The sequence below is a fragment of the Silurus meridionalis genome, chromosome 4 (genome assembly GCF_014805685.1).
Source record: "Silurus meridionalis isolate SWU-2019-XX chromosome 4, ASM1480568v1, whole genome shotgun sequence".
In the NCBI taxonomy this organism is placed as follows: Eukaryota; Metazoa; Chordata; class Actinopteri; order Siluriformes; family Siluridae; genus Silurus; species Silurus meridionalis.
In genome coordinates this window covers 8,230,463-8,252,368 of record NC_060887.1, presented here as the reverse complement: position 1 = coordinate 8,252,368, position 21,906 = coordinate 8,230,463, and the positions used below count along the sequence as shown (strand labels likewise).

The following is a 21,906-nucleotide window of genomic DNA, read 5'->3' as shown; positions in this document are numbered from 1 at the left end:
TCCTTTTTAGATTTTGTTTCTTACAGTTGTGGTGTACCTATGATGAAAATTACAGATCTCTCTGTTCAGCAGTGTACCAAATATTTATTTGCCCCACTGTATGAGGTCCATATATACAGGGATGAGTGTGAATAATGTACAGAAGGTGCAGTAGGTTCTAATATATTGTGTATATGGCAATATACAATATACTGTGCAAAGAATATGCATAGACAGACATGCCAGACGATAACATACTCAAATGACATGATATAGTTATGTACAAGTATGAAGTACAAGTATGTACTGCTCATTCAAAGAGTTTTCTTTATTTTCATGACTATGAAAATTGTAGATTCACACTGAAGGCATCAAAACTATGAATTAACACGTGGAATTATATATGGAATTATATACATAACAAAAAAGTGAACTGAAAATATGTCATATTGTAGGTTCTTCAAAGTAGGCATCAAGAGAATGCCAAGAGTGTGCAAAGCAGTAATCTAAGCAAAAGGTGGCTACTTTGGTGGCTATAATCCACAATGATCTCTTTCGTCTTCTTGATGTTGAGTTCCAGGTTATTGTCCTCACACCATGCATGAAGTCTGAAACAGATTGCATGAGCATGCAGGAGAATAGTGTAAATAAGCACAAATACAGCAAATCTGGAGAGATGCTGAGCCTCGCGATGTGTACACGATGTCATCAAGGTCATACTGGAATTGCAGCAAGAAAGCACAGGGCTAAGGAAACCATGCACTGGCCATCCATTTACATTGATATTAACACTGAAATCGTATATTGTGCACCTTGCAATGCATTTAAAACTCATCGGGCAAAAAGACCTAGATGAGAGTTGTATGAAATCCCAATTCTTTCATTTTCCTTTGCAGCTGCTGACCTCTTTGATTGGCATAGAAATACACAATTAGTCCTTGTTGATTCCTTCTCTGGCTGGTTTGAGCTGGATTACCTTGCTGACATGAGAAGCAGCACAGTCATTGCAAAGTTGAAAAGTAATTTCTCAGTGGTGTTCCACACACTTTAATGACTGATAATGCTGCTCAATTTGTGTGCAAAGAGTTTGCAGATTTTGCACACATAGGACTTTAAGCTTTTTCACAGAAGCCAACGTTTCTGAATCCAATGGACTGGCAGAGACTTTTAATGCAGCACAAGCAATAATTAAGAGAGTGTTGTGAAAGAGTATAAAGGCATCCTTTGTATTTCTCCCATATCACAAGCCGGGATCAACTCCTCAAATTAATGTACAGGTGGTGCTGGTTGGTCCTTTAAGTGCCAGCATAATTTCAATTCCTGAGTTTTCAATTGGGATTCATTAAAATACAATTATTGAAAACTCTTCTTTAAAATGCTGATCAATCACAACAATAAAAAGCTTCCAGTTATATAAGTGGACAAGCAAAAATGCACGTGATAACTCTGAAGTTAATCTGCCTGTATGGAATATTTTAGTAGAGTGATATGGAAGCCTATTTACACTTGCAAAATTGTATATAGAGTGTGGCCCAAAATAGTATTTAAAGGCTGCCAATCTACATCAAGACACTGGAAATCTTGAATGATTGTAGTGATATAACACCCAGAGGATTATTGAAGTATACAGTATATGTTTCTTTGTGCTTCCAGGAACTGCGAAAATGAGGGAGCATTCATAGCTGCAGCAGGGAGTGTTATAATTGGTGTAACCTACTGCACACATGAACAGTGGAGCATGACTTGAACTGTGAACTCGATCAGAGTGAAAGCGATGAGCCAGTGATGGTCCTATTTTAACTGGTTTATTTGTTTGGAGTTAAAAATGTACTGATAATTACAGTGCAAATAAATGTGCACCTCGAAGAGTCTTTCTCTGCACCCTTACACACCGGGATTCTACACTGGCGCCAAACTTTGGAAGACTCGGGTGCCACCGTTAAGAAAAGTCATCTGTTAACCCCAGCAGCTTTCACCAACCGCCACAATTAAAATAAATAATCCTGTAGACAATAATATAATTATATTAGATCAGAAAATACAGTATTTTTTATTATATTTGTATACTGTAGCTATTTTACAATGGACATTGTATCAAAGCAGCTTTACAGAGATAAATAGGTTATTAAGTTGTATAAAAGAAGGTACGTTGATGTTCAGCACCTATTAGTTGTTGCTTATAATTGTTAGATTATGCATATTAATTTAGCCAGTGGCGAATGTGGCAAGGAAAAACTCCCTGAGATGAGAAAGAAACCTTGAGAGAATCCAGACTAAAATGGGAACAATTTCTCATCTGGGTGGCACCGAATGTCCATTCATTAATGTTCCAACATTGTGAAAGGTAACTGCATAGATGTTTAGGCTGTTGATGGGGAACAATCCGCAGCTGCACAGAGTGGTCTCCAATTAAAGAGAACTCCTTCCAGGATGAATCAGGCAGATCCAAAGAGAAAAAAAAGGACAGGAGAGTAGAGGGCTGACAAGGAGAGAGAAATAAGGATTGTTAAGCATTCTCATTGTTTCATAAATGTTTAAGCACACTGTACAGTGTGATCAGGGTATATGACCTCTGCAAGATTAGCTATGGCAGTTTAACTCCCCTTAAAGGGAACAAACTCATTTTGTTTTATGCCTTATCAAAATCAAATTGTCCAATCAAACCTTTTTAAAAATAATAAATAAACCTAAATATTTTAACCTAGCAGTTATCTAACCCTTAATTAAAAAAACTGACCTAAGGTTGTACTACAGCAGTTATGATGATACGTATATAGGAACAGCATTTACAAAGCAGCTTTACAGAGAAATTAGTTCAGTGCCTATAGGTTTGTTCCTTATACAGTAAGTTTATCTCTAATGAGCAAGCCAGTGGCAACTGTGGCAAGGAAAAACTCCCTGAGAGGTATGAAACTTTGAGTGGAACCAGACGCTAAAACAAACCCATCCTCATCTGGGTGCCACAAAATGTCCATTCATCACAGTTCCATCATTGTTTAGGTGTACTTCTCAGTGATTTACACTTAAACTGTGGTTCTAAGCCATTGTAGCACACAGCTGATATTAATTACAGTCCAAATCCTTCCTCATCATTTTTCAGTTGCTCCCTAACTTATGGCATTTTACGGTTGTTCATGTGTAACCATCTACAGCAAAGTCATCTCCAATTGAACAGAACTCTATCCAGAGAAAGGGCATTGGGATAAATCTGTCAGATTACAAAAGAAGGAAGAAAAGGAATTACCGATGGTCTGCAGCATGGCAGCATAACTAAAAGAGAGAGCCAGAAGGTAACACAAACTTGTGGGAAGAAAAGGTAAGAAAACCACCACCCTCAACAAACCTGAGCAAACGCATTAGAGTGTGGAAAGACAGCATATCAGTAAAAGCAGATGCATTAACGAAGAAAATGCAAGACACAACTCACATTTAATGGTTAAAATACAGCCCTGTCTCATTGCTGTTTATCAATGAATGATCTCTGCTCCCATCGAATATTATTGATTTTGTCAGCACAACTTAATTTCTTTGCACACACAGACGGTAAGACAGCAAAATATTACATTAAACCACTAATAAGAGTATTTGCAGAACGTTATAGGGATTCTGAGGAAGGCTGGAAACCAGAGATGTTAGATTTGTATTTTGTGTACTGGATCAAATTAAGCTGCTGCTGTGACTCTTGCTCTCTCCCTCACAGGACAAATTGTTTAGGGGAATAACACCTCAAGCAACACTGTTAAATCAGGGCCATTGGCAGTGAAAGGGTTTGTGGTGATGGCTCAGCAGACATAGTGAGAACTGAATTCCCCAGTTCAGGCTAAGAGGAGGGAATGGGGAGAGAAAAAGGTGGGACAGTCTACACCAGTTTACAATAAGACAAGGTGAGTTATCCCTCTTACTGATTTAGATACATTTTAATAGCTATTTATTAATAGATAAACCAAAGCTTGAAGCAAATGTAAACTGTACCATTCATATTAAATCACCATTAGGATGTCGGAAATTACTTTGTACACTCAGTTGCAACTTTCTCAGTTTTGTAATCATCTGCTTCATCCAAAATCACTTAAAAAGAGCCTGTAAAACTGTGAGTACTGGAGATATCCCAATGACGCACCCCTACACCATGCCACTGTCTTTACTCTGGAAGACTGTAATTAAACATTCGTTCTTACTGTCAGATAACTGTCCCATTAACTGGTTGGCCAGAGATCTGATGTATCCGTTTAGAATAATTTTGATGTCTACGCCTGAGGGGGCTGAAGGTTTCTGTGAAAGATGACACAGAGTATGCAATAAAGCATAATAAATGAATAAATAGTCTTTGCTGTATGTCTATGAGTTGTCTCTGCTGCCATCTATTGCTACATGACAACTGATACATTACACTGTACATTAATCGGTACATTAAACTGTACAGGACCAGATGTATATACTGAAACAAATGAAGCTGCTGCTGTTTATGTTGCTTTCTCTCCCTCTCACAGCAAATTGTCATCATCTTAAATATAACTGCCTAAACCCTCCACAGTTATTAAAAGATTTGGGGCAATAGCTGGGCAGACACATACACTTATTTTGTCAGTCATTGATGATTTTCATGTAATTGATTCCACCAAATTTCACTCAGATTCTTTCCTGTTCATCCAGACAGTCAATTTTTAAAATTTTCAGTTACATTTCTAGCTGACAGCAGAGGTTACACATGGGCATTGTGTCCACAAGGATAATCAGAAAGCCCTTGGCACTTTTAAAACTTTAATTCGTGACAACCTCCAAATTGTGCTCACAAGGGAGCACTCTCCTAAGCTATGTTGACGATATTCTACTTTTGCAGCCCCTCTAGAGGCAGGCAAACAGATATGGTGGCATTGTTGAAATGGTCAAAAGGCTAGACTTTCAAAATTTGAGTATGCACAAATGTTACATGTTTGGGAGATGTGATCACAGCAGAGAGAAAATTCCTCTCTCCCAAATGCAGTGAAGCAGTTAGATCAGTTCAGTTAGATCAGTTCCAAAGCCTTCATTTGTTTCAAGAAGAAACAAATGAATGTTTAGGAATGACATCATACTGTAGACAATGGATCACAAATTATTTAGAAAAAGAGGCATCCCTCTCTTCTATAATGTATGGTTAAAATCTCAATGAACATGCCAAACTGAACTAACAAAACAGACAGCACATTTGTTGATTAAAAATGTTCTTTATTGTTGGATGGCAGGAGATCTAGAATTTTAGCATTGTTAGTGTAATTTTCCCATTTTACAGCATCACATAAGTCAGGAATAAATACAAGCCCTCACCACACTGCAAAAAAAACAACAACACATAAATATAAGCACCAGGGCTTTGGAAGCTATGCAGGAGAAGTTTGCTGAAACTAAGCATATTGCAGAAAGGTATGGAGTTGGAAATTGGCATTGGTATTACAAGGAGAAGCGTATACCCCTGGTGGTCTAGTGGTTAAGACACAGCGCTCCCACCGCTGCGACCCGGGTTCGATTCCCGGTCAGGGAACCATCCCCAGCCACTCTCAGTGCCGGTCCCAAGCCCGGATAAATTGGGCTTGGGGAGGGTTGCGTTAGGAAGGGCATCCAGCGTAAAACATGTGCCAAATCAAACGTGCGGAGGATCCGCTGTGGCGACCCCTAACGGGAGAAGCCGAAAGAAAGTTTTTATTACAAGGAGAAGCGTGTTAAGTGACAGGTACAGAGTGTTGCATTTTATAGTAGAAGTGTCAACATTAAGAGTTGCATGTAAGAACTGGGAGGTGGTAGCTCAGTGGTTAAGGCATTGGACTTTGGATCAGAAGATCACAGGTTCAAATCCCACCACCACCAAGCTGCCACTGCTGGGCCCTTGAGCAAAGCCCTAAAACCCTCCCCTGCTCAGTTGTAAGTCGCTCTGGATAAGGGCGTCTGCCAAATGGCGCAAATGTAAATGTAAATGACTGAAAACCTGTTGGAGGAGTTGAAGCCTTGCTAAATGTGGTGACGGGCATTGATATATATGTACAATAAAGGTGTGTTTGAATATGGCTGTGAACAACATAATCAAAATTGATGAACCAGATGTGCTGGATTTGAATCCTGTGCCAAATTTGGTCGCTCCTTACTTTGGCATAGATGACAAGAAACTTGTTTAATATATAATTTATATAACTTGTTATATAATGTATTATTCCTTACCAGCATGCTAAATTCTGTTATCCCAAAAGAACAACTGACTGGTTTTAATGAGATTAACTTTAATTGATAGCAGCTTAATTTACTGGTTAACAGATTAATTGGTGTGCAGACTTGTGCAATCAGGGTGTTGTAGGGTTTTTTTTTTATTTTAAATGTTCCCAATTATTAACCATTTATTTTAAATCGGGATTTTTGTTTGTTGGAAGATCGCATTAAAGATGTAACAAGTCTGACATTTTATGTTGTTATTTCTGTCCTTATATTTAAATCACCTGCAATTTCAAAAAGTGTGTAGACTTTTTTTCATATCCACTGTAGATAAGCATATAAACATACACACCGATTTAATTTGTGTACCGCTCCTACTTCTGCTGCAGTGTCGATAAATAAAAGAAAATAATCTAATAAAACTGTTTTATATAAAATGTTTATATAAAATAAAATTGTGCATTTGAAACGTTTTGATATTACACATAATAACGCGTTTATCAGTGTTTATTTCGAATTACATTTTTATTTGTTTATTTTCTGCCCACTGTTTGACTTTGCAGGTCTATTTCTACTTTCTTTCTCTTTCTTTACTTTCTTCTAAATCCAGACAGGATGCTGACCCCTTTTCTGTTGCTTCAGCTTCCTGTCCATCAGCAAACTGATATAAAAAACTCTCACTACTATAGTATGCAAAGGCTCTAGCAAGTTCATGTGTATTACAAAAGCAATTGTCAATTTCAGTTTTCAAGTTTCTATTTCTCGGCTTTTTCTTTCCTACCCGGTTTTATGCTGATGAATGATTTTCCTCTGCTCGGTGGGCGGATCTTTAGGCGGTTGAATCACGCAGCTGTCAAAAATAGCTGTCACCCAGTTTCGTGATCCAACACACACGCGCGCGGACGCTGGCAAGAGCGGAACCAAAAACGCGTTGTCCAGGTCCAAGACAATGTGTCCCCTCTCTTACAAATGAATCACGACGCGTACGCGACCGAGAACCGACAGATATTACGGAGTCCACACGTTTAAAGGATTTAGCACACGGACAAACCACCACTTTAGGAATAAATTCGACAGGACGCAAACAGTCGATTTTTTACGGGTATGAAGACTAAAAAGGGTATGTAATGTTTTCACATCGAAAACTAAACTGTAGCCCAACATTGTGTCGGTATCGATACAGAATACAGACTCATGTTGAAAGTTTGTTTTTATTACCAGGCGCCTGTGTTCGATATTGTTTCCGTTTCAGACAAAACAACTCCATTTTCTCTCACCATGTGCTGCTGGCTCCATGTCAACACCTCCTGCTTCCTTGTTTTACACGTGTTATTTAACAACCACCACTGCGAGAAAAACTACTTTTGGTTCTTGAGCTATTAAGTTTTGAGGACAAATATAATTTCTTTATTGGTTAGTTTGATGATTTTTTTTTTTTTAGCTTTTCGGTTTCTTATTTGAATTGAATTTGTAAACAATGGTCGTTAGTAAACGTAAGGGTTTTTCTTTTACTTTTTTTTAACTACGGTGCAGCGTGGCATTACTTCCTGGGATCCATTGTTGAGTTTAGTTTGGTGTCCTCAGGCTACGCTTCTCCGTCAACGACCTCGTGTTTCTCGCACACAATAGAGACCTTCGACTTCTCGTTTTTTCTTTATATAATATACGAGATTCAAAGAAATACAGCTTTTATAGTTTTCCCGCTTCATAAAAAGTGTGTGTGTGTGTGTGTGTGTGTGTGTGTGTGTGTGTATATCTGTTGGGGAGGGGGTGTTAAAGAGTGTGAGAAGCCGCATTCGTTTGTTTAACTGAGATTTGTAACAAGTCATCCCTCCCCCTTCTACACAATCCCCTTTGGTTCACCTCTAATTCAGCTGGTAAATGTTTCGAAAACGCCTCAAAACCCGAAGTCAGTCAGTGTAACTTTGCCTCTTTTTGCCACATTATCGCATATGACAGCATGGATGTGGCACATCAGCTGTAGGCAGAAATAAACATGCAGATCTGTAGACGTGTGTTTGTGGCCTGATTTTGGTGTTTGAAGGGGTGTGTGCTAGGATTAGGGTAGGTATTTTGGTGGTGGGGTTAGATGGCTATTTGCTTTTGTTCCTCAGTTACAAATCACACCACACGCTGATCAATATTTTTACTACTTGATTTATTCATTAAACGCAATGCTAAGTTTTTGTATACCTATACAGAATTTTCAAGCAATAGTTCACATTTCAACATGCTATTTGACAGTATTCTACACAGCACAACAGAAATTTCCATTTCACTTGAAGATGAATAATGAACAAATTTTGTGGTGTGTAGGTATGCTGGCCCCTTCTGGCAGTGAGACAGAAGATGAGGAAAACATTGCTGTCCCTCTGGATTTGTCTTCAAGTCATGGATCAGCTGTAAAAAGAAAACGGAGAGGCAACCTGCCTAAAGAATCGGTACAGATTCTCAGAGATTGGCTTTTTGAACACCGTTATAATGCCTACCCTTCAGAACAGGAAAAAGCGCTGCTATCAAAACAGACTCATCTTTCCACACTTCAGGTAAATAAATATCTCTGTAGCAGTCAGTCTGCACAAAATCATTATCTTCAGTAAAATTATGTCTGCACAAAGGATGGGTTCCCTTTTGAGTCTGGTTCCTCTCGAAGTTTCTTCCTCATAAAATCAAAGGGGGTTTTTCCTTGACACAGTCACCATGGCTTGTTAATCTGAGATAAATACACATCGCTCACCTTAACTCTTAAGTAAAGCTGCTTTGAGACAATGTCCGTTGTGAAAAGCACTATAGAAATAAACTTGACTTGACACATCTTATTTTAATGAGCAGCCACCTGTTGTTGACATGACTGCCATATTTAATTTAAATTAATGTTAACTTACAAAAAGACTAGAATATGTTTATTAAATAGGGGGATTATAGCAGTTTGAGCACCTCTGTTTATGCCCCACAGTTCAGCAATCATCTTACAGCAGTCTGTTTTACTTAGCTCATGTTTGTGTGGGTAGGGGTGAGATTTTGAAAGGATCAAAGGCAAAACCACCTCTGCATCCACCTCAATATGGGAGAGAGCAACTAGTAATTAATAATTTTCCCACACTTCGTAGACTATAAAAAGGGACTTTAATAGTACACACTAACATCAACAGGCAATGTTGGCAATCTTAAACACTTAATGAATTTACACAAAACTAATCATGTTTGATGACTTGATAATAGGTGTACAGGTGAGGTCGGAAAACTATTTAGCTACATCTAACTGTAATTTTTGAAAGGAAACTAAACTACCAAGTACACTTATTAAATTTTTGGAATAATGAGATTTAATGTAATTGATTTTCAGTCTTACCATTCTTGGCACTTTGTATATTTTGTTATGCCTTAAACCTGACGTGACTAAAAAAATTCTAACTTTGTTTCAGGTTTGTAACTGGTTCATTAATGCTCGTAGAAGGCTCTTGCCAGAGATGTTACGGAAGGATGGTAAAGACCCCAACCAGTTCACCATTTCACGTCGTTCCAGCAAGGGGACTGAGGGCATGAATAACAGCTCACACTCACCTAAACATGATAGCTATCATATTGGCTTGCCTGTTTGCCTAGACAGTATGGCTATTTCCAACAATTACCACAAAAAATCAGCATCAGCAAAAAGGCCACCTTCACCCACTTTGGCCCGTCCCTCCGTCATTTGCCACACCACCATAACAGCTGCAGACACAAAGGTTGAAGAGACCACAGAGTTGGCAGTCTTCAGTTACCCTTTAGGCACAGGACTAAGCACTGAATTCAACACGCCACCACCTACACCTCCTGACCTGAGAGCACAGGACTTCAGTGGCTTCCAGCTGCTTGTGGATGTGGCATTGAAGAAGGCTGCTGAGATGGAACTGCAAGCTAAAAGAGTGCTGGAGTTAGATGGATAGGTGGAGAATTAATATGGTATCAGAACTTTCATTCCTGGCCCATAACCTCATTGAAGTTTACTTTGCATGGAAATTGGGTATGCAGCTTGTTGTTGTATTATCAATTTCTAATAATTTCTATTTTTGTAACGTAAATCCAGTCAGTGCCAATTAGTTAAGACAACATACATTTTAAAGTGCCTTCTCAGTTAGTACATTTTAAGGTGTTTTGGCACATAATTTTGTATTTCATTTGTGTATATAAATATATGTATGCCTTTCTTTGCACACAGGTGACCAAAATGCTTAGACAAAGACTTTGTAGATTATGAGAAGAGAGACTTGAATCTTCTCAGTTCCAGGTTTCCATTGTAGGTTTGCAGAGGATTTTTATTTTTATTTTTTCACCATTCACTCTCAATTTTAGAGAATAGTTCTACAGTTTATTCAGCCTAATTTTTTGCACATTATGGCAGGTCATTTTTCTTCCTCCCTGTTTCTTTAATGTGCTGTAATCACTGATGTTCCAGGCCTTCCATTATAGTATTATACTTCATTTTTTTGTGTGTGTTTTTTTGTTTGTTTCATGTGGTAAAGGGGGGGGGGGAAGGCGTTTTCATTTTGAATTGCTGCATTTGACTTTTTCCCCCCCTTGGGGGGTGTTCAGAGATGGCACTGCCTTAATCTGGGATTCTCTTGGAATTCAGTGTAGAAATGGGCAATAAATGTGCACCTTCTCCAATCATAATCATACACATACACCTGAAAGGCACACATACACCTAAAATGACTGCCTGCACTCATTAAAAGTGCCATTCCATCAAAAGTCCATACCCTATCCACATTTTTTACAACCATTTGTGCTTGAAGATTAAACACTACATAACACACTTGTATGAAATGTGCCTTTGTTTTATTATGCTAAAACATCACTACCCTCCAAAGAAATACTTTTACATAACAGAAATTGAGGATATAAGAATAGTTTCCAAATAGTTTTGGAACAGTTGTGTTTATCCATTGTATTCATGTGTCATGGTGTCTAACAGATGAGTTCTTTTTTATATTGTGTTTGTGGCAAATCATGCTTAAATAAAGATTTGTTTTCTCCAAGGTGACCTTGGTCCTCTAATCTGGAGGTGAAAAGATTCAGTTTTACTCTAAATTACTTAATTAATTTTATCTTATGCACGGAAGACATTTGGATTTAAAATCAATGAGCTGATAGCTTTCTTTACTTTATATAAGGGCACCTAAGGTGGCAGAACACCCAATTCATATGTGAGCAAAAGTGTAAGAGCAAATAGACTTAAAGCAAATCAAAGGAAACAACACACAAAATTTGGTTGCATATACTTTTCTTCCAATAACTGCATCAAGCTGGTGGCTCACTGACAACAATTTCATTCTTTTTGTGATTGTCTTAATTTATTCTGCTAATCAATAAATTATAGCTTATAAATGTTAGGAAGTTTTTCATATCCGGCTCGAAGGACCATATAAGGATTCTCACTATCTGGTATGCACGATCAGGGGATTGTACTCGCCCCAGCGTGTCAGTAAAAACACGATACAGGATTCAGAACACTCTAATTTACTTGGTATAGAATTGATTGTATACGAGGTGATTCTTGCTGTCTTCTGCTAGCTGCTGTTCAGTGGGTTGCGTGATGCAGAATGCATGCTGAAAGGCCACTGCTGAATGGTCAGTAGTGAGTGACAGGTTGCACAATGTCGAATGGCCACTGGTCAATGATGACTTCTGCTCGGTATTCTGGCCTTTTATACACTTGATGGAGGACGGTGCACTGTGATGTCATAGGTAGCTTGTCATTGCATGGTAAACTGTATGTCTGCCTCAAGTGGTGAAGCGTGGAAATACAACTAAATAGGAATCCTTTCTTACACTGCATAGCATATTTGCTCCTAATTTTTAGTTAAAAGTCTGTCAATTTGATCTTGGTGTCATCCTCATCTGCTATCTCTGGTAGATTTATGAGACGGGTAACTGGTCGTGTGTATAATCGACCTTTAACGTTGACCTCTGCAGACCTTACTTGTCCATGTGCTCCAGGGAATGTCCTCAACACTCTCCCAATCAACCAAAGTGCTCGTGGTAACTGGGGATCAACAATCATAACAACAGACCCAACTGCAAGGGTTTTAGTCTCTGCATGCCATTTATATCATAGTTGGAGATTGGGTAAGTAGTGTCTCACGAAGCTTGACCAGAAATGATCAGTGAGAACTTGACTTTGTCTCCATCTACGTCATCTTATGGATTCATCGGCAGGGTATATCACTTGAGGTAAATAACTGTCTAGCCCCATGAGCAAGGGATTTGGGGTAACTGGGTCATTGGAGCAGACATAACCTAGAGGTTTGCTATTAAGGATTCCCGATAAGTACTGTTTGAAGAACAACTTCTGTTACTGTTTGTGCACCTACTACTGTACGGAGGGCATTTTTAATAGAGCAGATCTCTCTTTCCCAGCTGCCACCAAAGTGAGGGGCATTAGGTGGGTTCAACCGAAATTCTATCTTCTGTTTGGCAAGATGCCATTGAAGTTCCTGACTGCTATTCTTTAAGGCATCTTTTAACTCTCTCTCTCCACCCTGGAAGTTAGTGCCTTGGTCAGATATCAGTTCTGAGGGGGTGCCTCTGCGTGCTATAAATCTCCTCAGAGCCATGAAGAAGGAATCAGTGTCTATAGCTGTAAGAAGCTCAATGTGTATGCATCGAGTTGTAAGACACTTAAAGATTATTCCCTATCTTTTCTCCAGGCGTCTGCCTATTTTGATTTGGAAAGGTCCAAAACAATCCATTTCTGTACTGTAGAAGGGTGGTTTGTGAAGTCTCAAGCGTGCTGGAGGAAGATCAGCCATTTTAGGGTTCTCAGGTTTAGCCTTCCACTTACGACATTCCATACAGTTATGTTGGGATTTGAATTGCTTCACTTAGTATCCAGACACTCCTCCTCATTTCAGCAAATACTCGTTCTGGTCCTGGGTGACACAGCTTACTATCATAGTCTTGAATGAGTAATTTGGTGGCTCTATGATGAGGGTCTAAGATAATAGGGTGAACTGTTTGGAGTTCTAAGCCTTCGGCACAACGTAGGCGTCCTCCTACTCGTATAAGCTGACTGGCTTTGTTGAATTCTGGGGCTAAAGTGAGTAATCTACTTGTAGTGGATACAGGCTTACCAGAGTTTAGTTGTTCGTATTCCTCTAGAAAACTGTCTTGTTGAATGTTACAAAAAAGGAGATGTTCTGCTGTCCCATAGTCCTTAGCTGTAGGTAAACTAGGTTGATCCAAATCACTTTGATGGTGTTGAACTGTGGCTTCAACAAGGTCTTTCCAAGAATTGTACTCGCTGGGATCTAAGGGCTTTGATGTTTGTGTGACACCGCAGAATATACTGGCTTTTCTTTCCACTTTATCTTCAGGGGTTTTAAGGGATGGCAGGATTGGTCACTCTGGTTCAGCTTGAAGTAAAAAGGGTGGACCTTGTCTCCATCTGTTAGGTGTAACAAGCTCTAGTCTCTCAATCTTTTCATTATATGCAACTGCCTTCACAGAATCCTTCGCCAACCACCGCTCTATGCTTCTTAAATTGGGCATAACAGAATCCTTAGAGGTACAGAGTTGTGGCATATTAGCTTTCCTTAAAAGGGGAGTTGCGTAGCGATTCACTCCATCTCTACTCACCCTGGTTGTTCTGGTTTGCAACAGATCTATTGCCACTTGATCCTGCTTTGATCGCGTGACTAATTTCTCATTTCTGTGTGAAATAGTTTCACCTTGCCATAGTCTCTCTACATCCCGGGATAGTTATTCCATTTGAGGAGTGATAGAGATATGTAAACATTGTTGAGGCTGTAGCTGTTGCTGCAAAAAGCGTGTTGGGCCTTGTAATGTCCAGCCTAGTCTAGTTCTGTTAGCTGCTGGACCTCCAGGGGGCCCTAGGCGTACAGGCTCAACAGGTGTTATAAGATGAGGATGGTCTGCTCCTATCAAAAGGAGGGGTTGTACTTTATCAATGGGCTGTAAAGGAATGTCCTTTGGGTGTTGGTATCTCTGCTGGAGTATTGCAATGGGATAAGAGTGCTCAGCCAAACCTAAGTAAAGGCATTCTGGATCCAGTAAATCTGTTAGGGCTGCGATATAGAGCATACTCTAAAGGAAACTGCTGCCCCATTGAGTTTCTTGATATCTTGTCGAATAGTTCCTAATGTTAAATCTTCCTTCTGTCCTTGTAGCCCTAGTTTCTTAGCTGCAGCTGGAAGTAACATAGTCCTTTCGGACCCGTCATCGAGTACTGCATAAGTGTTCAGGGCTCGGTTGTTGTGTTGTAATACAAAGGGGATCACTTTCAGCAGAACATGCTTGGAACCTTCTGACCTGTCTAGATACAGGGTTTTGTTCGTGGAACTCACTAGACGAGTACTTTCTCTTTGAGGTCGGCTATTAACCTCATTAAGGATTTGAAGATTTACATTTACATACATTTGGCAGACGCCCTTATCCAGAGCGACTTACAACTGAGCAGGGGAGGGTCTTAGGGCTTTGCTCAAGGGCCCAGCAGTGGCAGCTTGGTGGTGGTGGGATTTGAACCTGTGATCTTCTGATCCAAAGCCCAATGCCTTAACCACTGAGCTACCACCTAGATGTTTTCCACTGCACAGTCGACAGGGCTTCTTAAGGGTACAATCTTTAGCTAAGTGTGATCGTCCACATTTCCAACAACGCTTGTTGTCTTTGATCCACATAATCATCTGATTTGTACTGAATGCCTGGAAAGTGGTACACCGGCTTAAATAATGTTCGGTACTATAGCAGTATGGGCACAGAGGTCCCCGTGCTGGCTCGAACTGATGTGAGGGCTTCAGCACTCGAGTTACTGCTTCTGGGGGTCGGTCAGCTCCATGCAAGACAGAAGCGAGTTTATGCTTTGCCACTGGGCCTGGTTTGGGCCGTACCATCTTACATCTCTGATCCTTCCTCTGATTTGAGTTCTCAGAGTCTTGACACCGGGATTCAAGCTTGAGCCACTCTGCCAGATCTGGTAGAGTGTAAGATTTCTGATGAGGCAGGTGACGTTTGAATGAAGAACGCAAATCCGGAGGTAACTTGGTGAGTAAGCGTGCTGCATGTGAGGCGCATCGTAGTTTGCCATCTCCCTCAAAGCCTAATGAGTTCAGGAGACCCACGAGAGTTTGAATTTGGAGGGCGAACAGATTAAAACTGGCTATATCTCCAGGCTCTACATTTGGGGCATCCATGACTTCTGCTATCTTAGTTAGGGCTAACTGAAAAGGTAGTCCATATCTGTCATTTAGCATAGTTATAGTGTCTGTGTATGGCCGAGAGGAATTCAGGAATGAGTCTGCTATTAGGCGAGCCTCTGTAAACTTGAGGTGTCCTAGGTGAATCTGATACTTGAACAGTTCAGTTGCATCGGTAGGGAGGATGTTATCAAGGGCTAACTTTAGATGAGTGAACTCTCTAGGGTCTGGACTGGTGAAATTTGGAATTGTTGGATGCGGGTCCTTATAGGACGTGTCCGGAGATACAACACTCTGAAGCCGCCCCATTGGAGGAGGATATTGTAAATTAGGTAGGTAGGCATATTTATCTACTTCTGACTTTAAGGGACTCTTACTCTTACTCTTACTTACTCTTACTTGGGGTCTGCGGGGGCTAGGTTGTGGAGTATAAGGCTCTGGCTCTGGCACCACTGCCTCAGGTGGTTTATAGATAGTTCTGGGCAATGGGACTGGAGTCTCTATGACCTGTTTTGGTCAGGGAGCTCGCAGAGCTGTCTGCAGATTTACTGTTAAATTCTGCATATCCTTATAAAGGACTTTAAATTAAAAAGTTCCTCCAGAATGGCTGCCTTATCTTGACGGAGTTGTCTAATCTCCTTGTACATGTCATGAATCTGACTTATGCCTAATGGGTGTGAGGGCAGCCTCGTCCTCTTGTAAAGAAGACTCCTCCTCTTCATCACTTTTGAAAGGCTGTGTGGTGAGCCACGGTCTATCTGGTTGTATGTTAACATTCGAATGCGGAGCGCTAGTAGCTCCCATAGTTGCGTCGATGACATCAGTATGTGAACTTAAAGGAAGAGAAATACTGTAATCGAGGGGTAACATACTAGATTCATCTCTCATTGTGTTTTGCTGTGTTTCCTCTTCTTGCTCACATGAACGCTGTGTATAGTATTTCACCTCATAGCCTTTTAGCTTATAAAAGGATCAGTTAATGATAAAAATATACATCAATAAAAGCTAGCTTGCTATTGGGTATTATTGCTCTGTGGGTCTCTGCATGCACATATAAACAGATAAATAGATTAGTGTTCCCTGTTCCCAGGTTTCTTTGACAGTGGCTTTCAGCTCATTTGCATTTTTTGGTCTCTTGTTTCTAATTTTACTCTTGACAATACCCCATAGATTCTCTATTCAATTAAATTCATTTTTATTTGTATAGCACATTTAACAATGAGCATTGTCTCAAAGCAGATTTACACAGATAAAAATTGAATAAGATGTTCTTTATAAGTGCAAGTTTGTCCCTGATGAGCGATCTGGTGGCATTCTCCATTGGGTTCAGGTCTGGGGAGTTTGCTGGCCAGTCAGGCACACCAACACCATGGTCATTTAACCAACTTTTGGTGCTTTTGGCAATTTGGGCAGATGCCAAATCCTGCTGGAAAATGAAATAAGCATCTCCATAAAGCTGGTCAGCAGAGGGAAGCATGAAGTGCTCTAAAACTTCCTGGTAGACAGATGTGCTGACCTTGGACTTGATAAAACACAGTGGACCAACACCAGCAGATGACATAACTCCCCAAACCACCACTGACTTTGCAAACTTTACACTGGACCTCAAGCAACTTGGATTTTGTGCCTCTTCTCTCTTCTTCCAGACTCTGGGACCTTGAGTCCAAATGAAATGAAAAATTTTCTTTAATCTGAAAAGACGACATTGGCCCACTGAGCAACAGTCCAGTCCTTTTTGTCCTTTGCCCAGGTAAGACACCAATGACATTGTCTCTGGTCCAGGAGTGGCTTGACACAAGGAATGTGTCAGTTGTAGCCCATGAATACGTCTGTGCACCATGGCTCTTGAAGCAGTGACTTCAGCTGCAGTCCACTCTTTGTGAATCTCCCCAAATTGTTGAATGGGCTTCATTTGACTTTTTTCTACCACATTTATTCCTTCCATACAACTTTCCATTAATGTGCTTTACTACAGCACTATGTGAACAGCAGCTTCTTTAGCAATGACCTTTTGTATCTTACCCTCCATGGGCAGGGTGTCAATTATCGTCTTCTGGACAAGTGTCTAGTCATCAATCTTCCCCCATGATTGTGTAGCCTGAACCAGACTCAGACACCAGGAAGCTTTGCAGGTGTTTGGATATAATTAGCTGAGTAGAATGTGACACCACAAGTGAAATATATCAGTCTGTGTGTGATGAATCTATATAATATACAAGTTTCACTTTTTGTATTGAACTACTAAAATAAATCATGATCAGTAAATATGAAGCAATATTTTACAAAAATCTACATTTTCATATGTTTAAAAACTGAAATCATGGCACATTTGTTAACCTTAATCACTATGGAAGTAGGTTTTTTTTGTTGGGTGCACTGTTAAATTGGTATATCTGTAGACTCTTGGTTTGAGTACTGGGTTTTTCCTTTGAATGCAACATTTATTGCAAAAGATAAATAGACTGTTAATGAAAAGCATAGCAGCATGTTATTTGAAGGTGAGAAGGCAGAAGGCCGAAAAAATATTGGCTATAGCCACTACATCATTTTGAATGTTCTGAAAAAGAAAGAAACCACTAATGTACTAACAACCAGACATCAACTAGGTAAAAAAATTGACAGTGTTTTGTGACAGAAACATTGTAGAAGCTGTGAAGAAATCCCCAAAACAATAGTCAGTGACATCAACAACCTCCACAAGGCAGGGGTGAAGGTATCACAATCAAAAATTTCAAGAGCAGAAAATAATGGCCATTCTATTAAGATGCAAACCACTCATTAACAATAGAATAGAAAGTCAGACTGGTATTAAAATCAAGAGATGACCCACAAAGGTTCTGAGATGGCCCAAGAGATGGAAAAGCCAAACGTTGAAGAATGTATACATCATAATTCATGACTTATCTTTAAAGCACTGTAGCATCAGAATTAATTAACAGAAATATTGTCTGCTAATTTACAGAGAAATGCATCAAATTCAATCATGAGGCTGATCCAAACTGCACTGCCAACCAAACAACATAATTTATCAAAATTTTCAGACTGGACAAGAAAAACACCAGAACTTAATCTTATACTTCAGCAAACTGTTTGCAGGCTTTCTTGTAAACCAGCTTCAGAAGAGTTTCCTTCTGTGAAGATGACAAGGCAGAATGACTTGTTGCAGTGTGCCGTGTATGGTCTGAGCACTGACAAGCCGCTTCCGCTTCTGCAACCTCTAAAGCAATATTGGCAGAACAATAAACTTGGTTTATGGAACATAGGTGAAACTCATACATTAGTCACGGCGGTTTGTACAGTGCATCTAACGTAAAGCATGTGCCAAATCAAATATGCGGATCGCGAAAGATAATTTTATACTGGATCGGTTGAGGCCCGGGTTACCAATGACTGCTACAGGTATCGTTAGCCAACAGGGTACCAGAAAGGGCTACTGTTGGTCGAAGGAGGAGAAGGAGAGGATGAAAGAGAAATGGTGTAGGTGTGATTCTGAAGGAAGAGTTTAGTAAGAGTGTAGTGGAGGTGAAGAGAGTTTCTGATAGAGTGATGAACGTGAAGAAAGAAGTTGAAGGGGTGATGATTAATGTTATCAGTGCCTATGATCCACAAATGGGTTGTGAGATAGAGGTGAAGGAGAAATTCTGGAGTAAGTTAGTAGAAGGGGTACCTAGGAATAAAAGATTGCTGATTGGGGCAGATTTAAATGGGCATGTAGGTGATGGGAACAAGGGTGATGAGGAGGTGATGGGTAGGTATGGCTTTAAGAATAGGAATGTGGAAGGGCAGATGATGGTAGATTTTGCTAAAAGGATGGAAATGGCAGCTGAGCAAGGTGCCCACAGGTGGAGAATTAAGAAATAGGGGAATGAAAGTCCGTAGGAGTAAGACAGAGTACATGTGTGTGAATGAGAGGGAGGGCAGTGGAGTGGTGCGGTTGCAGGGAGAAGAGGTGGAGAAGGTTCAGTTACCTGGGGTCAACAGTGCAAAGTAATGGAGAGTGTGTTAGAGAAGTGAAGAAAAGAGTGCAGGCAGGGTGGAGTGGGTGGAGAAGAGTAGGAGGAGTGATTTGTGATCGAAGGGTATCTGCAAGAGTGAAAAGGAAAGTTTTAGGACTGTGGTGAGATCTGTGATGTTGTATGGTTTAGAGACAGTGGCATTGAGTAAAAGAAAGAATGTGGAGCTGGAGGTAGCAGAGCTAAAGATGTTGAGGTTTTCGTTGGGAGTGATGAGGATGGATAGGATTAAAAATGAGTTTATTAGAGGGACAGTGCATGTAGGACGTTTTGGAGCCAAGGTGAGGGATATTGAGATGGTTTGGACATGTGCAGAGGAGGGACATGGGGTATATTGGTGGGAGAATGCTGAGGATGGAGCCACCAGGAAGGAGGAAAAGAGGAAGGCCAACTAGGCGGTTTATGGATGTGGTGAGGAAAGACATGCAGGTAGTTGGGTTGAAAGAGGCAGATGTGAAGGACAGAGGGGTATGAAAACGGATGATCCGCTGTGGCGACCCACTAATAGGATAAGCCGAAAGAAGAAGAAGAAGATGTCTGTGTGTGTTTATATATATATATATATATATATATATATATATATATATATATATATATATATATATATATATATATATATAATTAAACACCTTTTTAAAACCTTTGTGCCAACAAGTAACCACATCTAACATTACACACAATGTAACAAAACTGTAACATTGCAACATTAGAGACTATTTTCACATTTTCAAAGTAACATTGATAAATCATTGCATGGAACGATCCTTCTCCTGATCTGGAACTTAAAACACTGCATATGAGTGATTGTCCCAAACTGGAGTCCAAAATTTAGAGTCCGAAAGTTTGGAATAAAGTACTCCCAAACACCAATTGGAATAAAGAGTCCGAGAAGGATATATTCGTGGTGCGCTCAGGGGAGCAAAAAAAAAGTGAATTAGGGGAACTGATGGACCACTGCCTAGGAATAAACGATTGGTGATGGGGCAGACTTCAATGGCCATGTTAATGAAGGGAACAGAGGTGATTCGGAGGTGATGGGTAGGTATAGCTTTAAGGAGAGGTACATGAAAGAGCAGATGGTGGTATTAGGAGGAAATAGAATGTGAGAGCAGCAATTAAGAGGATAAACAGTGGAAATTCGGTTGGCCCAGATGACATACCAGTAGAAGCATGGTGATGTTTAGGTGAGGTGGCAGTGGAATTTTTAACAAGATTGTTAACAAGATTCTGGAAGGTGAGAGGATGTCTGAGGAATGGAAAAGAAGTGTGCTGTAATGATTTTTAAGAATAAGGGAGAAGTGCAGACCTGCAGTAACTACAGGGGAATAAAGTTTATCAGTCACACTATTTACATTTACATTTGCGGCATTTAGCAGATGCTCTTGTTCAGAGCGACGTACAAAAGTGCTTTGAGTCTCTACACTCAAAAAAATTAAATGTGGCTGCTGTTGGTCCAAAGAATATAGCTATTAATATAAAACCATTTGGGAAATCGGACCATGCCACCATCTTCCTCATGCCTGTTTACAAACAAAGGCTGAAACAGGAAGCTCCGGTTCAGAGGGAGGTCGCGCGCTGGACTGACCAATCGGTAGCCGCTCTGCAGGACGCTTTGGATGACGCAGACTGGGACATGTTCTGGCGCAGCTCTGATGACGTCAACATGTTTACGGAAGCGGTTGTGGGATTTATCGGGAAACTAGCGGATGATATGGTGCAAAAAACCACCATCAGAACGTTTCCCAAAACCATCCGCGGCGCTCTGAGATCCCACTCAGCTGCCTACAACACGGGGCTCGCCACCGGAGACATGGATGAATACAAGGCTGGGTCTTACAGTGTTCGCAGAGCAGTGAAGGATGCAAAGCGGCGCTACGGGAGGAAACTAGAGTCACAGTTCCAACAAGGTGGCTCTAGGAGCCTGTGGCAGGGACTAAGAACTATAACAGACTATAGAACACCATCTTTCAGAATGGTAAATGTGGACGCTTCTCTGGAAGACGAGCTAAACAACTTTTAAGCTCGTTTCGAGGCTGCAGCTAACCACCCTAGCGGCACAAACAGCGTGTATGCCGAGAGAGCCGGACAGGTAAATACATTTACCATCTTGAGAGATGATGTGAGGAGGGCATTCAAGAGAGTGAATACCAGGAAGGCAGCAGGACCAGATGGCATCACAGGTTGGGTTCTAAAAGCCTGCGCTGACCAGCTAGCACCGGTGTTTACTGAGATATTCAACCTATTACTGGAACAATCTGTTGTCCCCTCATGTTTCAAACAGTCCACCATTGTTCCTGTCCCGAAGAAACCCCAGCCCGCCTGCATTAACGACTATCGCCAAGTAGCTCTAACCTCAGTAGTGATAAAGTGCTTTGAAAGACTGGTCAGGGACTTTTTCACTGCATCACTACCAGACACACTGGACCCACTACAGTTTGCGTACCGTCAGAACCGTTCTACTGAGGATGCCATTGCACATCTCCTCCACAGTACAATCAGCCACCTGGACCAAAGAAACAGGAATTATACAAAGATGC

At 40.5% G+C, this 21,906-nt stretch overlaps 1 protein-coding gene and 1 non-coding gene across 2 annotated transcripts; both read left to right on the top strand.

The window, feature by feature from the left end:
* The first annotated feature begins 5,428 nt into the window (after positions 1–5,428).
* trnag-ccc lies at positions 5,429–5,500 on the top strand. Its single transcript has one exon. It is a non-coding gene; the product is annotated as a tRNA-Gly (tRNA).
* Positions 5,501–6,980: 1,480 nt separating this feature from the next.
* On the top strand, positions 6,981–11,180 carry tgif1 (TGFB-induced factor homeobox 1). Its single transcript, XM_046846084.1, has 3 exons — positions 6,981–7,279; positions 8,476–8,705; positions 9,585–11,180. The coding sequence occupies exons 1-3, from the start codon at positions 7,264–7,266 to the stop codon at positions 10,086–10,088; spliced, it is 750 nt and encodes a 249-aa protein (XP_046702040.1). The 5' UTR covers positions 6,981–7,263; the 3' UTR covers positions 10,089–11,180.
* Positions 11,181–21,906: the final 10,726 nt, after the last annotated feature.